General features: G+C 35.4%; 1 protein-coding gene across 4 annotated transcripts; it reads right to left on the bottom strand.

The window, feature by feature from the left end:
* Positions 1 to 4,395: 4,395 nt before the first annotated feature.
* Positions 4,396 to 22,641, bottom strand: LOC21406694 (protein LNK2). Of its 4 annotated transcripts, none has more exons than XM_024165336.1 (9): positions 22,347 to 22,641; positions 18,076 to 18,418; positions 17,523 to 17,649; positions 16,435 to 16,705; positions 16,243 to 16,332; positions 12,241 to 12,957; positions 12,001 to 12,158; positions 4,850 to 5,229; positions 4,396 to 4,769 (listed from the first exon to the last, which is right to left on the bottom strand). In XM_024165336.1, exons 1-8 carry the CDS (start codon positions 22,368 to 22,370, stop codon positions 4,884 to 4,886), a joined length of 2,076 nt encoding a protein of 691 aa, XP_024021104.1. In that variant the 5' UTR covers positions 22,371 to 22,641; the 3' UTR covers positions 4,396 to 4,769; positions 4,850 to 4,883. The 4 variants fall into 4 exon arrangements, with proteins under 4 accessions (XP_024021104.1, XP_024021105.1, XP_010095953.2 ...); XM_024165337.1 differs by having other exon boundaries at positions 4,396 to 4,752; XM_010097651.2 differs by having other exon boundaries at positions 4,396 to 4,752; positions 4,856 to 5,229.
* Between the last annotated feature and the right edge of the window lie 315 nt (positions 22,642 to 22,956).

The raw sequence follows: 22,956 nt of genomic DNA, 5'->3' as shown, positions 1-22,956 counted from the left end.
AAAATGAAAAAAATTTCAGTGATGTCAAATTTTTTTAAATGGCATAAATAATAGGATTGTTAAAAACAATAGCATCCGCTCCTTATAACCTCAAGCCAATTTTTGTCCAAATTGTCGAAAAAGAAGTCAAATTTTTAATTTTGATCTTGGTCCAAACTATATCAAATTTTTAATTTTGATCTTGGTCCAATCTATGATGAAAGTGACGATGACGAAGAAAGTGAAGGATTTGATCGTAGTCTAATTTTTGACGAGAGTGGTGGAGAAGATGATGACCAAATAATTAACTTTGGTCCCATCTTTAATGAAGCCAATGAGTCGAGCCTGTTTGGTTCATAGATTAGAATCATGAGATTAAAATTATTTTCGATTTACGTGTATTTTTTGTAAGAGAAAATACTGTAACGAACTATAAATTATAATTCGAATTAAATAACGAATCCTCCAACTAAACGGACTAAGATTATGTATAGGCCTTTAGCGCAATCATCATTGGAAAAAATTTTCCAAGTGCTCGTGCTAGAAAACCTCAACAAATTATTTGTTTCAAGTATGAAGACTGTTCTCTTTTCATATCACTTGAGGCTACTTCGAAGTTGAGGATAAATTCTTTTCACCTTGGACGGAGTGATGTGGTGGCATAGTTGGAAGTATTTTTGGAATTAGAATAATCATTATGTTAATTTTGAATTGTTATTAGATATGATTTGAATTCAAAATTATGTTGCTTAGATTGATATTATTCACGCTTCAGGCTTTGGAATTTTAGGGAAGTAGTTGTCCTAATTATATATATTTATTAGTTATTTAAAGTTTATTTGAATTATTTTGCGATAGAAGTTTTGATGATTAATAATATTCTTCGAGAGTTCTCTTAATATTTTAATTATCTCAATATTTCATAATATTAACGGGTTATTGATGTCTATTCTTTTGATATTCATAAGCGAATCAGCGGATTTATAAAAGTCATATATTCCATATTTCTAATTGTATAACACGGGTTACTGGTTGGTTTTTTTAGAGTATATTTTGTATAAAACTATAGTGATAATGAGATGATGTATCATTCTATGCAAAAAGATTTTTTATGGTATAACTTAATTCAACCTATGGATTTGTTGTATTCCTATAAAGAGTCTCTTTTAGTTATGACGATGGTAACCTCCACGACTATGGTCAAAATATTTTACTCTTCTATTTTGAAAATTTTAATGTTTATTGTGTTAGATGACTACGATTTGTTTTTAATTTTGAATACTTTATAATATTTCACTCAGTAATAAAAGATAATTATGTTTTTTCCTACAAAAATAAAGCTTTATTTGCAAAACAAAAGGATACTTTTATCTTTTTTAAGAATAAGTGTCATGCCTCAATCTTTTTACAACACGACCATGTGGCACTTAGCACTTCCTATATGCTAAGTCAGCTTTACTAACTCTACGTACTTGGGAAAATGGCTAAGAGAAAGAGCAAAAGAACAAAGAAAGAAAGCTTTACTAACTCAAGAAAAAGAGAACAAATGAGGAAGTTGTCTTGGATGGATCTATGGGGTTTCTATCCATGGGAATTAATCTTAAATGAGGATCCTTCCTCCTATTTATAGGTCAAGAGGCCTCCTAATAAATTAATCCTAAATGTGGACACTAGCGGTTACTGATTAGTATCACATTGGTTACATGTTGGTTTCTTTAGGATATATTTTGATTGGTATAACATGGGTCACCTGATGGTTTTTTTAGGGTATATTTTGTATAAAACTATACTGATATGACATGATGTATCATTCTATGCAAAAAGATTTTTTATGGCATAACTTAATCCAACCTATGGATTTGTTGTATTCCTGTAAAGAGTCTCTTTTAGTTATGACAACGGCAACCTCCACGACTATAGTCGAAAGCCTCGTTCATTTTACCGATTCGAGTTTTCAGTTTTAGGTTTTTACAGTAAAAAACTCTCAGAAAATGTCACATCTAACTTTTTCTACTACAATGAAAAGCTCTCAGAAAATGTCACATCTCAGCTCGAATTGAAAATTCGAATTCGTGAAGTAAACGAGGCCGAAATATTTTACTCTTCTATTTTGAAAATTTTCATGTTTATTGTGTTAGATGACTATGATTTGTTTTGAATTTTGAATACTTTATAATATTTCACTTAGTAATAGAAGATAATTATGTTTTTTTTCATACAAAAATAAAGCTCTATTTGCAAAACAAAAGGATAATTTTATCTTTTTTAAAAATAAGTGTCATGTTTCGATCTTTTTACAACACGACTAAGCACTTCTCATATGTTAAGTCGGCCTTACTAACTCTAAATACTTAGAAAAATGGTTGAGAGAAAGAGCAAAAGAACAAAAAAAGAAAGCTTTACTAACTCAAGAAAAAGAGAACAAATGAGGAAGTTGTCTTGGATGGATCTATGAGATTTCTATCCATGGGAATTAATCCTAAATGAGGACCCTTCCTTCTATTTATAGGCCAAGAGGCCTCCTACTAAATTATCTAGATCTTTATAGAATTTTACAAGCCTAGAAACTTCTAGTAAGCTACTTGGTTACATTAAAAGTACAATATTTTCTAAAACCTTCCACAATAATCTTCTCATAAATTTTATAAGTACTGTGAAATTCAAAAGACTTTTAAAAAATTCTATAAAGATCTCAACACTTTTAAAACCTTTAAAAATATTCTAGAGTTTAGAACGTTAAAAATTCTGTCTCTAATGTCTCTAGAATCTTTTAGAGTATTCTATTTAATTAAATAGTACTCTAGAGAATCCTATAGTCTTCAAAAAATATATAGTTTATACTATAATTTAGGGGACGTTTGGTTGTAGAATTCAAACTATGATTTGAATCATGGTTCATAGTTCACTATAGTATTTTCTCTCACAAAAAATACACGTAAATAAAAAATGATTCTAATCACATGATTCTAATCCATGAACCAAACGTCACCTTAATATCTCAAACTTCCAATAATATTTAAAACCCAAAAATATCTCTCTTATCCTCACCTCTCTCTCTTTCCTCCTAGTCCACCGGAGACCGATTTCGGCAATTAATAAATATCATATTTATTATATTTATCAAAAAATTTAGATGACATTTAGTTTATGTATTCAAAATCATAATTTAGAATAATTCTCATTTTACGTTTATTTTTTGTGAAAAAAATACTATAAAGAACTATGAATCATAATTCAGAATTAAGAACGAATATAAAAAAACAAGCGTCAATGATCGATATATACAATATTTATTAATAAATAACATATTTATCATATTTATTCAAAAATTCGACGACTGACTCCAACGATTAATAAATACAATATTTATCAATAAATATTATATTTATAAATTAATACAATATTTACTTATAACATTATATTTTTTTTAAAATCCAACCGTATTTACTTAAAAATATAATATTCATCAATAAATACTGTATTTATTTAGAAATATAATATTCAGTCAAATATATAACTACGGTGCCGGCAAATGTTAAATCCGATGCCAACGTCGACGCAAGAAACCTAATCTTAGTAGAAAAAGACAAAAAATAATGAAATAACGCAAAAATACAAACAAATGTACCAAAAAATCAAATGTAAAAAATTACAAAAATAAAAAATCCACAAATTCTCAGAACCCAATCACATACTCAGATCTAAGGAAAAAAAAAAAACCAGCAAATCACACCACCGATCTACAAAAAAGCTGTCGACCTCAAAGCCACTGTCCATGACCTCGCCGATGCTCTGATTCGACCAGATCCGGCACCCATCCGGAATCCAACGCCACTACAGACCTCCGATCAGAGCAGATCGCAACAGAAATCAAGAACACTGAACCAGATCCGTACTTCTCCAGCGTTCGTCTGCACTTATCTCTCTCGCCATTGGACCAGCAAAGAGGATGGCGATCACGATGGTGTGCCAGAGAAGACGAATCCTCGAAGATCTCGGATCGTCGTTGGTGCTCTCGTACTAAAGTTGATCTCCCTATCGCGAGCATGAAGAACACCATTACAGCCATGGTTGTGAGCTCCGACGAGCACTGATTCGTCGTTGCCGGAGTGTGCCATTCCCGAGGAGATGGTGATCAGGGGGAGAGAGATAGAGACCGGGAGGAGGAATATGGCAAAGTGGGAAGAGGAGAGAGAGAGAGAAATCGAGAAAGGAAAGAGAGAAAGAAAAGAAAAAAAGAAAAAGAAAACCCACGGGTAAAATTGGAAAAGAGAATTTATTTCAAAATGCAGGTATGCCATTATTTACCGATCTTTAAAAAACACGACATATCATTCAAATGCATTAACAAAATATGTTGTTTTGCTATACTTTCCCTAAATAAAAGAACGAAACCATCAAATCTGAATTAATTGGTGAATCTAATTCAGCTAACTGAATCCATAAGCATATAATTAAATGCCAAATTCTTGGGTTTGGGCATTGAGCATACACCAATCTGCCAATTATGTTCATGATTTAGGTTTGTGGCTTATATTTAGCTCCATCCCTTCATCCATCACAGTCACACACGATCAAATTACGCGTCTCATGTATTCTAAATAAAGATACAGAAAGTCATAAATCTCAGAACAATAGACAAATAGATATATAGTGAATTGAACTTGGTTCTTCTTCAAACTGTATGCTTGTTTTAATGCTAAAGGCTCCACTGTGGTAATGTCTGTCATTTTCAGGCACCAGAAACCGCACAAAATGATAAGACCCAGTTGGCTGACAATAAAAGAATACTTCACATTACTGGTAAATCCGTAAAGCCATGCGAATGAAACAACTTCAATAATAAATATACGTTGAAGAGAGGAATTACCCTTACTGTTGATCACTGGATAATACGTTTTTGTTCATTGAGAAGATTCGACGGCGGCAACGACAGCTCCACCGTATGTGAGTCCCTTGTTTGAGGCATTTGCGGAGGCGTCCACGCATGGACCGTGCTTGTACTGGTCAGGCTCGACTAATATTGGCGAGCAAACTTTAGATTCTTGGTGACCAAAACACCGTTTGTTAATGAAAGTCTCGGGCAAGTTTATAATCGTTTCTGCTGCTCTTTGCTCACTTGGAAGCTTAGTAGAAAGAGGCGATTCAGATGGCTCGAGTTGTTTTCCTGACAACTCCATAGGTATGTGAAAGAGCAAATGAGCCACAGCTCGGTCTATGGGATTCGTCTCCGTTTCACAATCTGGCAATCTAGCATATAGGATTTGATACAACCAAAGATAATCAGTGAAAAATCAAGAGTTCTCAAACAATGGTAGTAATAACACGGAGCCGGGAGTACAACCATGATAAAGTAAAGGGGAAAAGGACTTCGCATCTTTCAGGGAAAAAAATAAGTTCTCAAATTTAATTAACAGAAATGAATATATAAAGGTAAAGAGTTGTGTGCTAAATTGAGGTTAGAAAAAGTATACATAGTTCAAGTAATTGTCACGTTTTTTCAGTTGTCTTGTTCTTCTTTATTTTTACTGATTTCTTCTCATTTGAGGATTTTTCTTTTTTTTTTTTTGAAATGACGAGGGGAGACAACTAGCATCAATACTCAAAAAAACATCTCAACTAGGTTGTCACTCTCTTCTCAATTAAAATTCAAATAAAAGCATCTAGTAAACATAAGAGTAATTTAACCAAAAAAAAAAAAAAAATTTATAATCAATTAGTTTACTAATATATCCCAAAAGCTTAAGCTATTAAGAGGTTGGTCAACAAAACTTTATACTTTAACAATCTCTCTCACATGTGAGCTGGACAATGGGCAATCGTGTGGGTAAATTATTTAAAAAGTCCAACACGTGAATATTTGATAATAAGCCTGAAATATATTAAAAACTCAACACCACATGCGATAACAATTTAAATGGGGATAAAGAGTGCAATTACGGAGGTTTGAACTCAGTACCTCCCGCTCTAATTCCCCGTAAAAGATAAAGAAACTAAATTTGTCTAAGAATTTCCCCAAAAAATTGAATACAAACTAGTTTTCGTTGGCGAAAACTTCTAGTTAAATATTTTCACCTCTTAAAAAACTTTGAAATCAAACAAAACCACGTAAAATATGTGTGTTTTTACGATTCCAAAAAACAGAATCACGAATCAAATTGGGTGAAAAAGAAACAAAGAAGAAAAAATAGACTATCACCGAGTTAGGAGTTCCCCATAGTCCTTGAATACTATGTCTATTCATTTCGTTTTCTTTAATTTTCTCTAGCTAGTTTTGGTTCGTAAGAAATTCTTAGATTGAGGTAAAATCTATCTGCCGTTAAACAAAATGAGGTACAAACACTTTGATTAGGACTTTAGAACAAAACACAAAGTTTTCATTTTAAGATTAGACAACTCGGGGAGTGAGATTGAGATTACTGAGAGGAATAAAGTGCAGTGTTTTTTAATCCAAGTAGACTTAGGTTGTGCGTCTTGGTTGTGTTCAGCAATTAAAGAAGCTCTTATCAGAGTTAAGGATGGAGGTTTCAGAAGGTTCTACAGAGGTTCTAGCTACAGGTGAATTCTGGAATGTAGCAGGAACAAAGGTTGTATTTTTATGAAGATTTCGAAGATAAAAAGTGGAGAAATAAGGAATATCGTAATTCCAGCGGAGTTTTTGCTTTTCAAGGTTGGGAGAAGTTTAGCAGATGCCTTCAAAGTTTCTTCAACAGGTGCAGTCATAAGAAAGCTGAAAAGGAGGAAGTAAGACTGAGAAAGGGATGTCATTCTGATGGTAAGAAGGTAGAGGTGGTAAAATCTTGGAGAACTGCAGTGGTAGTTATAAGGAGAAGTGTGGATGCTCATTGGAAGATGATTATGGATTTAATTGGTAGAAGGCTATCGAGGGAGGTGGAGGTAGTTCCTATGGCTGCTGATAGGGCAATTGTTTGGTGCAAAGATGATGCAGAAAGAAGTGTGTTGCTAAAGGAGAAATCTCTACTCTGGAGGAAAAACATAGTAGCGAGGTTGGAGCCATGGACAATTCTCTCTCACTGGGAGCACGTTCAGATTGAGGCAAGGAATAGTTGGATTGGAAACAAAGGATTGCCTCTGAACCTTTGGAATATTCATGCCTTTAAGATTGTAAGCGATGCCTGCAGAGGTCTTCTAGAGGTTGCCAAAGAAACGTTGGACCAGTCTTTCCTTAAGTTCACAAAAATCAAAATTAGAGGCTTCAGGGAAAGTCTAATGCCACCAGTTTTGGAAGTCCCATGTCAAGGTGAGAAAATACATCTGGGTTTATTCAATTTGGAGAATAGGCAGTTCCAGTCAAATGGAAGAACATGAGGTTTGTTGATTATAAGTGTTGAAGAATACACAGCGAGGGCTGGAGGAAATTATGAAGTTAGGGGAGATGAAAATCCTGGAATTCGACTGGTGTTGCAAGGAAGGAAGTATGGTGAAGAAGCCATAACCGACGTCAACAGGGTAGAAAATCTGGTCAGTGGCGTTAGAGGGGAAGAAGATGAAGAGGCGAAAGATATTTCCAAATTGGAGTCTTCTTTGAGCTGGATTCCACGTGCAAAGAAGGCTGTGGAGGCGGTCCCATGCGTCCCTGAGAATTCGCCCCACGTGGCGAATCCTATTGATGAGCCACCGTTATTAAAAGAGTTTGGAGGATCGAGGGAAACTTAGGGATTAAAAACTATTTTAGGAAGTAACTTATTATATACTGTGTTATAAAATTATAGTCAACTTTCTCGTTATAATTTCTTAGGTAGCCTTTATTATTCCTCCAATTCCGATCCCTTTTTAGTGTGCCACTGGCCCTGCATATATTTAGAGAGTTTCTCTCGATTTTGATCAATGCACACATTGTGCAATGAGCCTAATGTTTGCTATGTGGTATTAGAGCCAACCTCTGATTAGCAGGAATAATGGTCAAAAGGACCATGACAGGTGCTTCCAGCAAAGTGAAATCTAAAGGGGGAGCCTGTAAAGCCCGTCGCCCATGTGATTAGTGAGAGTGAGCACTCACCTTAGATGATCATCTCACACAAACTGAATGGAGAGAAGTTTTCTCCAATTGTGACAGTTCTTTGAACTCTACATTGCGGGTGTGGAAAATTTGTGTATCCGACTACAACCCCGAGGCCACGAGAAGAATTAGCCAGATTGATCATGTCATGGCCAATCAATTCCACAGAGTCTGAAATCAGCAAGACATAACTGTTTGTTCCTACGGCAAAGAAGATATAGGAGACCATGAAGGAGAAATTTTCGAACCTCGGCAAGTCGAAACACATTTATGAGATCACAACAAAAATCAAGAATATCAATATGAGTGCTATTCAACGCTATAATACTCTTAAAACCTTGTGGTAGGAACTCGATCTGTTTTATGATTATGAGTAGCATTGTACCATTGGCATTGCACTTTTGAAGAAAATGGTTGATCAATGAAAGGATTTTCTTATAAAAAAAAAATTGAAGAAGGTGCTTGAGAAATAAAGAGTGTTTGCATTCTTAGTTGAGCTGGATGTCGACTTAGATGAGCTGTGTGGTAGAATTCTTGGACGAGAAATAATACCCTCAACCAGGGAGACGTTTCAGAGGTTCAGAGGGAAGAAAGCCGTCGGATTTAGCAACACATTTGAGGTCTTTTGTGAGTTTACCGACAAATAACAGGTCACAAGTCAATTTTGGAACCAATAGAACAAGTTTAAGAGTCAGGTTATGAGAAATAACTATAGAACCAATTCCGACTGCAGGGAAAAAGATCCATCTGCAATCCGCACTTTGTATTTTCTGAAAAATGGCAAATAAGAGTGAAATAGAGAGGCATTACCAGTCATGCGATCAGAAGCACCTGAGTCGATATTCCATTGGCAATATTTCTCAGTTTTTCCCCTAAGTGCGCTTAAAAAGAACTACCTTTTTGAGCTACAGAACCTGTCCCGATGACTGAAGTTTGAGTGCTGGTTTGAACCTGACTTACCAATTTTTGAAAGAGGTCCATTTGTTCTTTGCTGAAGGGAGTAGCTTTAGGGGCTGATTGCTCATCGGTGGTGGCAGGAAGACCTCGGCTTTCTTGATCAGAAGATGACCTTGCAGGTTTCCAGTCAGCGGGTTTACCGTGGATCTTCCAACAGCTTTCTCTCGTATGACCCGGCCGGCGAAAATGATCGCACCACAGTCTACCTTTACGAGAAGGTTTATCATTACCTTGAGAGGGTGTTCCATGTGCTGCAAGGGCATAGCTTTTTGACATCGTTAAGGTTTCTACTTTTCTGAACATAATCCTCTTCCGATTTTCTTCTCTTCGTACTTTGAGAATGCTTCTCAGAGAGAATGCAACGGCTTGGTTCCAAGGATTCTTCCCCTTACTTCATCGAGGTCTTTGTAGGGTCCTGGTAAGAACTTAAAAGTTCTATCTTTTGGTATCTTACAGCATCTCCAGGGCAATCCCATTGGAGTCCTTCAAACACATCGAGTTGTTGCCAATGGCGAGCAAGAATGTTGTAGTATTCTGACAACTCTCCTTGACGCACATCATGGAGGATACTCTTTATCCCAAAGAGTCAGCAATGTTTTCTCTGTCGGAATATTGCTCTTTGACAGCATCCCACACTTCCTTTGCAATCGCAAGGAACAAAAAATTCTTACTAATTTCATTGTCCATCGTGCTGATCAACCAGGACATGACCATGTGATTTTCAGACTTCCATGTTCTGAATTTAGGATCTTCTTTTGGTGGCAGCACGATGGTGATATAATCATCTTCCCTTTTCCACTAAGGAACATCATAACAGATTGGGACCACTAGAGATAATTTTTCCCATTGAATTTGTGGCTGGTAATGGGAAAAAGACTTCTGGAATTTCCATGAGAGTTTGAGACAACGTCCTCTACAGCTGAGGTCACGTCAGAAGTGCTACTCTTCTCAGTAGCTATGCCATATTTTACCATCCGGTTAGGTTTCAGAGAGAGCGCTCTATTGCCATGGAGTTTGAGAAGAAAAGAAATCTGGAATGTGAAATTTTATTGTGGGATAATAACTCTGTTAGTCCCTAAAACTTGAGCATAGTGACATTTTTTTCTCTGAACTTTTAATTTATGCATATTTAGTCTCTAAATTTTGGTGTTTTGGCAGTTTTGGTCCCTCACAGTAAAATTAGCGAACAATTTCTGAAATTTAACCGCAATAATCATATCCATTTTGCATAATAACAAAATTTTTTGCATAAATAGTTACAGTATGTGTGAAATATTATAGTTTTTAATAGGTTTTGATATTAACAAAGAGAAAATTTTACATATAACGTAACTCTTTCTGTAAAACTTTAAATTATCACGCGATGGACACATGTTTATCTTTGTTAAATTATAGAAATTGTTTGTCAATTTTATTGTCAAGGACCAAAACAATCAAAAAATGAAAGTTCAAGGACTAAATATGCCTAAATTTAACCGCGATAATCATATCCATTTTGTATAATAACAAAACATTTTGCCTAAACAGTTACAGTATGTGTGAAATATTATAGTTTTTAATAGGTTTTGATATTAACAAAGAGAAAATTGTGCATATAACGTAACTCTTTCTGTAAAACTTTAAATTATCACGCGATGGACACATGTTTATATTTGTTAAATTATAGAAATCGTTTATCAATTTTACTGTCAAGGACCAAAACTATCAAAAAATGAAAGTTCAAGGACTAAATATGCCTAAATTAAAAGTTCAGAGACCAAAATGTCACTTCAGGGACTAACACAACTATTAACCCTTTTATTATTGAAAACAAGCGTGAAAAAACGTAGATATAGAAAGGAGAGAAAAACCACAGACCAGTTTTTTCTCCCACGATACTAGGCCTACAAATAAGAAACATATCCTAATTAACCTAAAATAGAGAAGAGAATTTCGGGTAAGTGAATGTAATTGATTACCCAATTTTCATAATGGGAAAGTAAGATATTCTAAGCCTTAGTAGACAACCACAGACAAATCAGGTCAGCATAATGAAGTTGACTTTGGAATTCTACACGATCACAAGGCAACAGTGCCAAATGAAGCAATTCTTTGCAAGTGGCAATAGCTCATGGATAGATAAGATAATGCAAGTGCTCAACTCTAGATCTAGAAAAGACCAGCTAATGCACCTCCTAATTGCTCTAGAAAGAAAAATAATAATAAACAATAATAGTGACGGTTGTATTCTTTGCTGCCTATTATTGTCGTAATTTAGTTTCAATTTCTTCTTCTTCTTTTTTTATTTTTATTTTTTTGATAAGAAAAGAAAGAAATTTATTAATGAAAAAGAGGGGAAAAGGAGTCCACCTAAAAAAGCAGAATTAGACGAATGACAGACTAAAACAAGAAAGAAAAGCTAAACTTAACAGCCCAAATTATTGAATAAACATGTCCCAACCCCTTAACAGATCAGCAAAAGAAAACCCAGCAAAACCTTTAGTTTAGCTTTAATTTCTTAAGAAGCATAACTTCTTGCAGGGTATTTTCCATGTTACTGTGTTTTTTTTATGATTTGTATTCTTTGAATTTGGAAGAGGGAATGCCTCAGAAGAGAAAAGAAATATGGAAATAAAAGCAAAAGTACAAAAGACATAATAGAATCTCATGAAAAGACTTGTATGCTACAACATTAAAATAATGGTGGGCACTATTTTACTTTATTTTTTATTTTTTTAAGTATGTAGGAACTATTTTGACCTTACGTCAAAATAATATTATTTTGATGAAAATTTTGGGGAGCAGTATTTCAAATAATTCTTTTCAAGCTAATTTTGAAGTACGGAATTTCTTTATATAATGTAAAAGAGAAATAGTGTTTACGAAAACTGTACTAGATTGTTTTTCTCAACATTTGAGGTCTATTTTTACTTGAATTATCCTTCTTATAATTAAATGAAAGTTTACTTAGAAGCACGAAGGGATGCAGCATATTACATTATTGCATTCCCATATCATGAAGTTAGAAATGTAAAGAACCTACAGAGGCAAGAAAGTTTGTTAACCTGCTGCAGCTATTGATTTCCTCCTTTGCAAGAGCTTCACGTTCTTCCTTGCTACTTTTGTTGGTACTGCTTGTGTCACTTGCATAATGCCTTTGCACAGCACTTTGAGCCAAGCGGAACAAGCTATCTCGTATACAAAGTCTTACTGTGATATCCAACTATAGAAACAGATTGCATAAGCGATGTAAGTATATCCATTCTACATTTATAAAGGGGCAACTCATTAGCGGAAGGGCATACCTTTTTTATGATATCTTGAAGCCTGTGAAGTATTGTTTCCTCCACGGAATAATCATCAATGGCTGCAGAAATAGTGCTAGAATCATCTTGCTCTACAGGAGAGTTTGGTTCCAGACAATGAAAAGTACTTAAGTCTTCAATTTTAAGATACGCTCCCCCAAACTGCTGGCTTTGATTTTCTAGAGGAAAATTTTGAGTGGTGGAATGATTGGTAGAAGGGATTTGCCGATGAAGTTCTTGTTGTTGTTTCTGAATGGCAAGCATTGCCTGCAGTTGCTGCCGCCGCCTTAACTTTTCTATTTTCTCCTGAGGCGTCATAACTATAGGTTTTACAGGAGCTTCTGCAGATTTCTTTGCAGAATTTTTATTAGCAGCTAAAACATCACAACTAGAAAGCAAAGGTTGATGCTTCAGTTTCCCAGGCTGAATGTGAGACAGCACAGGCATGGCAAGGTATGGATTCTTCAGATTTCCGTAGACAGGATGAGCTGCAAATTGGTTTGAGATGTGCTGGTACTGAAAAATCTCAGGTGCTAGAAGCTGCATCTGCTGAACTGAAGAGAGAGAAGGTTGAGTCGTGTGTGCCAATCGGTTTTCATGTTGTCCAGAATGGTTTCTCAATGAAGGCCAGGCACCATACAACTCTTGCAGTGGCCTCCCTTCAATTTTCTCCTCCAGCCTTTTACGAGACTTCAATGGTTTCTTTTGCCTAGTAAGCTGTATCGAAGAAGATGAGGAAACAAAATAAGATAAAATCCAATGGTTATACATAAAGCATGCATTGGCTATCTATAAACGAATATGGAGAAGAAAATAATGTGTATATTCAACTTCGGTAGGTTTACAATGTATACTTAAATACTAATTACAGGGAAAAACTATTCTAGGAAAGACTAATAACTATGGAAAGTTAATAGCTGTACAAAGTCAATCCTAATCGCTACTTTCCTAATCTTCTTCAATCATGCTTTTTGACTTAATCTTCTATGATCAGCCTAATTATCCCTAATATTCGGTATAATTGATACCGAATATCTCCTTCAACACTATTCAATACTTATATTTTTAATCAGAAACAATATAAACTGATCATTGAAAAAAAAAAAACAAATAACAGACAAAATACGAGGCAAAAAAATCCTCCATAAAGGGAAAAAGAAATATCTCCATCAAATTAATTAGTCTCATCAAATAAAGTTACACTGGATATTCAGAACATCTTTTAAAGTCCACGACTTATTCTTTCATAAGTACCTTAGACATCGCAAATACAATCTTTGAAAGCCAGTTTATTTCTTTCAAACCAAAATGCTAATAATGTTGTCAGGACTATGCATTTCCATAAAATCTGAGCCCCGCCATTATCCTAAATCCAAAAAACTGCTATAGATAACTCCCTATGCTCTTCTACCACCCTGACATATTAAACTCCCCTAAAGGCAGTATGTGGAAAGTGGAAAAAATTGTGAAGCAAGATTGTTCCTCCTTGGCATATCCTAGCAAATATGAAGACAATGTTATGGCGCATTAGGTGCTAGCCATTCCGTTCTATAACATAATTGGTTTTAACATTAATACATAGAACAAGTGTGGGGAAAAAAAAAAAAGCCACCCTCACACACACGCAGTAAAAAAATAAACTAAAACAAAAATAATAAAAAAATAGAGAAGATAAATATTTAAGTGGTTTGGAAAAATTTCTTACGTCCACGGAATAGAGAGAAAAATTCACTAACAGTTTCAGAATTACACGCTCAACAAACTTTCTCACTTTTTCTCTCTACCCAAAACCCCTTACACCCTTGCCTATCTTTCTCCTCACTTTTCTCTCTCTCTCTCAAAAGAAGGCACTCTGTCTCTACACTTTTCTCTGAGCACACACATAAAATCTTACACAAAATAATTATTTATAGACTCCTAATAAACCATAAATAGTAACTTATTTATTGATGAAAACACTTATTTATTGATGAAAACAGTAACTTACCCAAAAACACAAAATAGTAACTTTCTCAAAACCAATTTGAGTCACTTGCTTAACAATCTCCACCTTGACTCAAACTCTCTCAACTCGCTCAATTGGGTATCCAGTCTTGACAGTCGTCATAGCACCGACGATGCAAACTTCAACAAGAATAAACATGTGTCAAATTCAAACTCTCATCAAACTTGATGTGAGGAACTGTCTTCTTCTTCTTCAAAGCATCTTCATTGCCACAAGTCTTCACCATCTTGCCTTTATAGTCGTCAATTGTTATCAACATCTTGTTGCACTCTTTTACTCCTGCAACTTCTTTCATAATAGAAGCGGATTCTTCTTGGCATGGTTTCTCCTTCATAGCTCTACCTACAACTGTTGTCCCAATAAGCTTATACAAGTTACTTTTCATCATTCATGGCTACTAAATCACCTCTCTTGACTTGCATAAAACCACCCTTAGCATAGTACTCACAACCCAAAGTGTTCAAAGCTCCCAAACAAATCAAACTTCTCCCTAGTTGAGGAACAAGCCCATTTGTCAATGTCCTCACAACTCCATCAAACATCTTCACCCTCACAGTACCTATTCTAACAGCTTTAGCACTAGAATCACTAGCCATCAACAAAGTACTAGCATCACAAGGCTTATAAGAATCAAACCACTCTTTATGTGGACACAAGTGGACACATATGAAACGAGCATCTAAAATCTAAGATTCAAGAGTCATAAATATTTTCATCAGCAATAACAGAATAAACATCATCTTCACTATTATACCTGTCGCCAACAACATTTGCAGAATCTGAAGTCTCATAGAGTTCTTGCTTTCTTCTTTCTTCTAGATGCTTCGTCAGTTCTTCACAGTTTCTCCTAATATTCCCTTCTTATGACAATAATATTACTCAATATCCTTTCTTGAGCAGGATTGGGAACGATCATCTCTCTTATCATAATATCTCCCTCGTGACTTGCTCCTACCCCTATTTGAATCTGACTTCGCAACTAAAACTTGTTCATTATGAGACATACTACTAGGTTTTTTCATATTTGCAATCTCTAACAGAGCAGTCAACCATCATCCACAGTCAACGTCGTCTTTCCAACTAAAAGTGTAGTCACCAAAATCTCATATGATTTGGGTAGGGAGGCCAACAAAATTACCGCTTTATCTTCCTCATTAATTTGACCTCTACACTTAACAATTGAGTTACGCACTTATTAAAATTATTTATATGATCCCTAACATCAGTTTTTCCATTCATCTTCAAATATAAACTTTGACTTATAAACTTTTTCTAATTTTTTCCATAACTCGAAAGGAGATGTTTCGTTCATAACACTATATTTTAGCTCAATAGCCAAACTTAAACAAATAGTGCTTACCGCTTTCACTTCTAATTCTTCCCAATCTTATCTTTCATATTTTCTGGTTTCTTTCCTAACAATGCTTTCAGTAATCCCTGTTGAATCAGAACATCTTTGACCGTACTCCGCCAGATGCAGAAATTACTCTTTCCATCAAATCGCTCAATCTGCTCAAATTTTATCCCGGATCTTGACCTCTTTTTTTCTTTTAATCATCACCACAACTCTGATACCAGTTGTTGGGGAGACACCACATGCGAAACTGGTCCAACACACTTCAAGAGCCCAACATGACCCAAGGTTAATCTATTAGGTCTTGGGTCCTTCCATGTATATAAACCACTTCACATTTTCATCCACTTTTCATGTGGGACAACACATACATACACTTTTTTCAACAACAAGAAACAAAAGTATTGAACATATAGATTGTTTCCACATTTCCTAATTTCAGAAAGCTATTTGGAAGAACCATATAAAACATTGACCTTCGTATATGAAAGTTGATTTATTAGTCTGTGGTAAATTAGCTTTCCCTGGCCCTAACTCTATGAAGCATATGAAATATATTATCGTCCATATCTCATAAGGTACATTACAAGGTAGTTGGGGGTCACATGAGAGAGAGAGAGAGAGAGAGAGAGAGAGAAGGAACCTTAACAGAGACTTCATTTTGGGTTGCAATGTTTACAGCAGCTGGATGAGAGGCTGCTACTGTTGTTTGCACCATCTTGCCCAAATCTGGCTGTGAAAGTTAATTAATAGTTAGCTGATTTCATTGGTGTGCAGGTTTGAAGGAAGAACATAAATAGCAAAGTTAAAGCGGGCCAAAAATTAACTTCAATACCTGCTCCTTTGCCATGGGCTTACTTTTACCACTAGCCTCTTCAACATGATCCAGAATGCAATGAACACTCTGCAGAGTTTGCGACGTAGAATCATCTGTTTTCCCAAATTGGAGGCTACATGTCAGGTCATCTTGCACATATTCTGTTTTTATGGGCATCTCAGAAGAAATAGGAAAGGATTTGGCTGCACTGTTAGCAACATCTCTGGAGGAAGACCATAGCTCATCAGGATTATCAAGACTCACGTGACCAAATACAGCATCATTGTTGCTGCAAAATCATCACTTGTGAGGACATTTAGTTAGATGACTACCATTACGCATACAAGAAAGAAGATGAAGAAATTTTAATGCAAGATAGTCATGCAGAATCTTTTTATATATATGCACGCTAACAGTACAATTAAAAAGCTTCGCTACTCATGCCATGTCTTCTAAAAGCAGATGAACCTCAGCTTTAATAGTTCAACTATGCTTCATTCTTTTAATAGGGCAAATTATACAATGCAATGCAATGTTGTAATTGATGTGCCAATTACAAATTTAGCATTTGAGGGCTAAACACACTCTCCAATGCAATGCTATTTGTTATGCCAAATGTCCTATATGCTATACTTTGTGGCAAATTTCCCATCAAGTATAGCATATGGGAAATTTGGCATTTGATCGCTATTGGCTGAAATGATAACTTTTTCATGTAATCATTGCAACTTTTGCATTTTTTGATTATTTTAAAAATAAAAGTTTACTTTTACAACTTTCAAAGCTTAATGATGATGGGAAAAAATAGATTTAGCATTTCAAGTAGCATTATGCATTGGAGTACAAATGAAAATAACATACTATATCACACTTTTTGATGTTAAATATACAATTGGCATTAGCATTTGCATTGGAGATGGTCTTATGGTGTCAAAATAAATTATAAAGCTATTCGGTGGGAATAAATTTAATAATTCTTTTGTTTTCTAATTAATAATTTCTTTAGTTTTCTATAGTCAGGAAAGTATCTAGAACATGCAATAAGTCATCCTTCAAAAAAATAAAAAAAAATAAAAAAAAAGAATTATGTTCTAATCGTGCATTACCTGAAAATACGATCAAAATCATCAAAACTTCCAATGTTTGCCCAGCCATAGTCAACAAAGTTACCTTGTTCTTTAACTTCGTGGGAATTTTGATATATTTCATCATCTTTATCAAGCTGATCTGTCCCTGCCATAGAAGTGTCAAGAATCATCTAAAGGAAAATTCAATCAGCATTTCAACCTTGCACTCAGAGCTTAGCCAACACACATATGTGCATGCACATGAATAATTTGCACCAAGTGCTACTTAGCTTCCTTGCCATTTTAATGCCACCTAAATTTTCAGTTAGATTGCAGACTTTTTATTTCTTCTATTCATAAAAGCTCAAGATCCTAGACAAAATAAGAAATGTGTAAAACCCTTTGAATCTTTGCAACTATGTACATCATTTAACACTTGATGGTACCAACTAAGATGCTTCGCCTTCACTAAAATGAGCTTTTACTGCGACTTGAGAGGGCTAACAGATATTATCTTTGTGTGCTTTTGGGTTTCTGTTTACGAATACAAATGCATGTGAGTGTGATTTTTGGTAAATTGTATTTTAACCACCTCTTGACGAATGATATTTTGTAATTTCAGTTAAGCCAGTTGGTACTTCAGTATCCACAGATTCCAGTTCAGTATTGGCAGCATTAGGTAAGGGCAAATCAGACCATGGCTCCATCCCAATTCCATAGGCAGAATTTCCATCATGTTTGACCACACTGGAACTGCCCTCCGGAATTTTTCCATTCAAATCAACTTTGGCCCTGGGGCTTTTCTGCTCAGTAGGCTTTATTACAGCAGATTCTTCTTTCCATTCCTTCTTAATGCGACAATCTTCAGTTCCCTTAGGATAAGGAACAATATGGTCACTGTTCTCAGCAGCCTCATCCCATATTATGTTTGCTAGCTGAAACCATTATACAAATGAATGAATCAACCAAAGAAAATATTTCTACAGATGTACATAGGAGGAAAGCTGGAAATGAAAACAATTAGAACAGCGTAATTTATTAGAAAGCTGGAAATGAAAACAATTAGAGCAACGTAATTTATTAGAAATAGGCATCAGGTACCGTAACAATTAATAAGCTCTAGTAAAATTGAAATATGTATTAAAAACAAACACAAACAAACAAAAGACAAGGAAGAAAAAAAAAAGATGGAGCCTCATCTACCTACTTCATTAACAATAATTGAGGGTCATATAGACCTATAGCAAGAATCCACTAGAGGATAAACACTGCTAGAAGAATGAAAATTATAGTTCTCTCATTCGTATTCCTAGGCATGTACACCGGCCTCCTTATATAGATAAGCCAGGGAATAACAAATAAAAGAAAACAAGATAAATAAGGAAACAAATCAAAAAAGAGGAAAACTGCCTAATCACCAATCCCAAAACTTTAGGAAAATCATTCAAAGTCAACTAATAACTTTCCCCCACAATTATTCCATACTCAGCTACACTCCCCCTCAAGCTGGGTAGTACACATTGTACATACCTAGCTTGTCTATCAATTTTTCAAACAAGGGTTTAGCCAATCCCTTGGTCAGAATATCAACCACTTGTCCAGTAGTAGGAACATATGTCATGCAAATAGTTCCTTCTTCTATCTTTTCTTTGATGAAATGCCGGTCAACTTCCACATGCTTGGTCCTGTCATGATCAACAGGATTATGTGAGATATTTATGGCTGCCTTATTGTCACAGTAGACACGTAGAGGTAGCATAACTCCAACCTTCAGCTCACCTAACAACATTTTCAGCCACAAACCCTCACAAATCCCATGAGCTACTGATCTCAATTCCGCCTCTGCACTACTTCTAGCAACAACTACTTGTTTCTTACTCCTCCAAGTTACAAGATTACCCCACACAAGAGTACAACCCGAAGTAGACCTTTTGTCCTCAACATCGCCAGCCCAATCTGCGTCAGTATAGACCTCTATGTTCTATATTCTCCCTTCTTGAAGAATAAACCTCGTCCTGGTGCTCCTTTTAAATACTTCAGAATCCTATAAACAGCTTCTAAATGTTCTTCAATAGGAGAATGCATGTATTGACTAACTTTACTCACTGCAAAGGCTATATCAGGTCTAGTATGAGACAAGTAGATAAGTCTCCCAACTAGACATTGAAAGCGGCCCTTGTCTACAGGACTATTATCCCTTACAACTTCCCTTTTTTTATTTGGTTCTATAGGAGTCTCTACTGGTTTGCAACCTAACATCCCGGTTTCTTTCAAGAGATCTAGTACATATTTTCTCTGTGAGACTGAAATGTTACTTCTGTTTCTAGCAATCTCCATTCCAAGAAAATACCTGAGGCTCCCAAGGTCTTTAATCTCAAACTCTTTTGCCAGCTTCCTCTTGAGTCTTTGTTCTTCTTCAAGACCATTTCCAGTCAAAATAATGTCATCGACATACACAATGAGTATTGTAATCTTACCATCCTTATGTTGATAGAATAGTGTGTGATCACCTGCAGCCTGCTTGTATCCCTGCTCTTTCATCACCTTAGTAAATCGGTCAAACCAAGCTCATGGTGATTGCTTTAGGCCATATAGTGATTTCTTCAACCTGCACACTTCATCACACCTTCCATCTTTGTTGAACCCGGGCAGTAGCTCCATATAAACTTCTTCCTCCAGGTCACCATTAAGAAATGCATTTTTCACATCAAGTTGTTGCAATGGCCAATCCAAATTTGCTGCTAGAGACAACAGAACTCGAACAGTATTAATTTTGGCTACAGGTGCGAAGGTCTCCTGATAATCTATTCCATACGTCTGTGTGTAGCCCTTAGCCACCAACCGAACTTTATATCTTTCAATTGAACCATCTGCCTTATACTTGACTGTGAATACCCACTTGCACCCAACTGGAATCTTATCTCTGGGTTTTTTCACAATGTCGCATGTGCCATTCTTCTTTAGAGCTCCCATTTCTTCCAAGACAGCTTGTCTCCATTCCGCTTTTTCCATTGCCTCCTGGATATCTCTCGGTATTTCCACACTTGCCATATTAGACACCAAGGCTTTCATTGGTCCTGACAAATGATCATACCCTACATAATTGGTTATAGGGTGTTTGGTACAGGATCTGGTACCCTTTCTCAAAGCAATAGGAATGCCTAAATCCTCTAACCTAGACTCTGGGTCAGATTCTTGGTGGTGAGTAACCTTCTGGCTTTCTCCAACTTTTTGGTTCTTCCTGCGTGAATACGTTAGATCAAATGGTTGCAGACCACCCTCCTTAATTTTTTTATGTTCTTGCATTATAGACTTTGGTGCTCTAAGGTTTTGAACTTGGGTGCAGATGTTATGTTACAAAAATCCTTATCATGATTTCCTCGAGCAAGACTCCGTATTTGGTGACCTTCTGCATTAACTACCTTTCCTCTATTCATGGCAGCTTCCTTGAAAGTCTCCTCTTTCCTAGTCCCTCTACCATTCCCCATCCTTATTGAAGACGAGGCTCTAGAATCCCTTCCCAGAATAGCATCAAGCTTAACCTTCATCGTCCCCCATCCAGACTTGGAACCATCTCCTGGAAGGAATAAGTTTCTGACCACGCCATTTTGCACCTTCAAAATCTTTAAGAACTCTCCTCCGACATTTGCTAAAATCTCCACCAATATGGTCATAGAGGAATTAGTGAACTTACGCTTAAACCCCTGTCCTGCCTCAAATTTACCAATGATATCCAAAGTGTCACTCAACCGAAAAGCAGCATCAATAGTACATGTGAGACAAAACCTATGATTCTTCTTGACCTCCTCGAAGTTGACATATGCCCCACCATGACCTAACGAGATAGTAAATAACTTTGAATTGATTCTAAACTCGTGTTTAAACTAATTGAAGAAAACCTGATTCATGATGAAAAGTCTATAAAATAACCTTTTATGCTCATCTAGTCAATTCCCGAATTATTGATAATTTCTTATTGTAAATCTGTGACTACAATACACAGATTTACCTGATTCTGGACTGTCCTTTTGTTTGGGATCAGATTGATTATGCTCTGCAGATGTGAAGTCCTTGTGACCTTTGCTAATAAGTTCCATAAGGGCCACTTGTTGTCTTTTAATAAATCTTACTATAGGACTTAACAAACATGGGAAGACAATAATTAGGGAAAAAACCACAAATATAACTCACTTTTGGACTTGTTTTCAAGTTGTACTTTCGACAAAAGGTAGAACATATTACTACTTTTTTTTTTCACCAAAGTAATGCATACTTTTCTTGAGTTGGGATATTCAATCCTAATAAAAGAATATTCAAGCCTACTCTACTATCTTTATTGTTTCTGCAGGCAAAATCCTCTCCCAAATGGGTAGCAACTAAAGACTTTATTTGAGGTATGTGTCCTTAGACTCATTAAGCACATCTGCCCAGTCAATAAACACAGATAAAGTTTCAAATTTTTATGTTCAACTGAACTGAGGAGAATTTTCCGAAAACAATGAAAAATAAATAAAAAACGTTGTGCATACAAATTAGTGAAAATTTCTTTAAGGAAAAAAGAAATAAATAAACAGAGAAAAATTCCTGCATATATATGGCTAATAATTATCTGAAATACAACTTCACATCGTTATTTGCACTTAAGCAATGGATTTCACACACAAGTAAAAAAGAAGCCAATTTAAAATAAAGAAAATGAACAAAGGCGCGAAAACTTGTTCAAACAAAATAAAATAAAAAAGGAAAAAAATTATACAAAATTCACTTTCCAAATAAATTATGTAAGTCAGCTTAAATTCAACTTTACTACCAAAAAAACTAACAATTAAAATAATAAAAAAATAATAAAAAATAATAATTTACCTCCGCGTCGTCCCAATCAAACATTTCTGAGGAAGAAGAAGCAAGAGAAAATCGCGAAGCCAAAATCGAAATCGAGGACACACACGTAGGCCGGTTTACACATCGCCAAATTCCGCGGAAAGAGAGCCCGAGAGAGAAAACGAAATCACGAAGAAAACATGAATTTTCTCCCGGAATCCAAACAGAGAAGAGCGAAGAGGAATCGTCCTGTTTTCGCCGTCAAAGTTTGAATGGAAAAAGGAAGAAGAAGAAGAGTTTTCCAGAGAGAATAGAGAAGCTAAGCAAAGCTGAGGAGGGAGAGAGAGAGAGAAAGAGAGGTCGGGAATGAAGTGGGGCCCATTTAGAGTAAAAACATGTGGATTTGGGTGACACGTAGGTAGTCGTATCGAAATTTGTGGTCGGAAGAGGGTCAATCTATTGCTCGCTCCTAATTGGTTAAGAATTTTTAGATTTTCTTCTGTTCAAAAAACTAAAAAAAAAAACTAACTCTAGTTTTAATTTTATTTAAGTTTATATTTTTTTAAGTTTTAATTTTATTTAATTTTATTTAATTTTATTTAGGTTATAATTTTAACTCAAAAATTATACTTAAATTACGCTCTAAAATAAT

This window comes from Morus notabilis, unplaced genomic scaffold, assembly GCF_000414095.1.
Source record: "Morus notabilis unplaced genomic scaffold, ASM41409v2 Scaffold179, whole genome shotgun sequence".
Taxonomy (NCBI): domain Eukaryota; kingdom Viridiplantae; phylum Streptophyta; class Magnoliopsida; order Rosales; family Moraceae; genus Morus; species Morus notabilis.
This window is presented reverse-complemented; position numbering and strand designations above follow the sequence as displayed.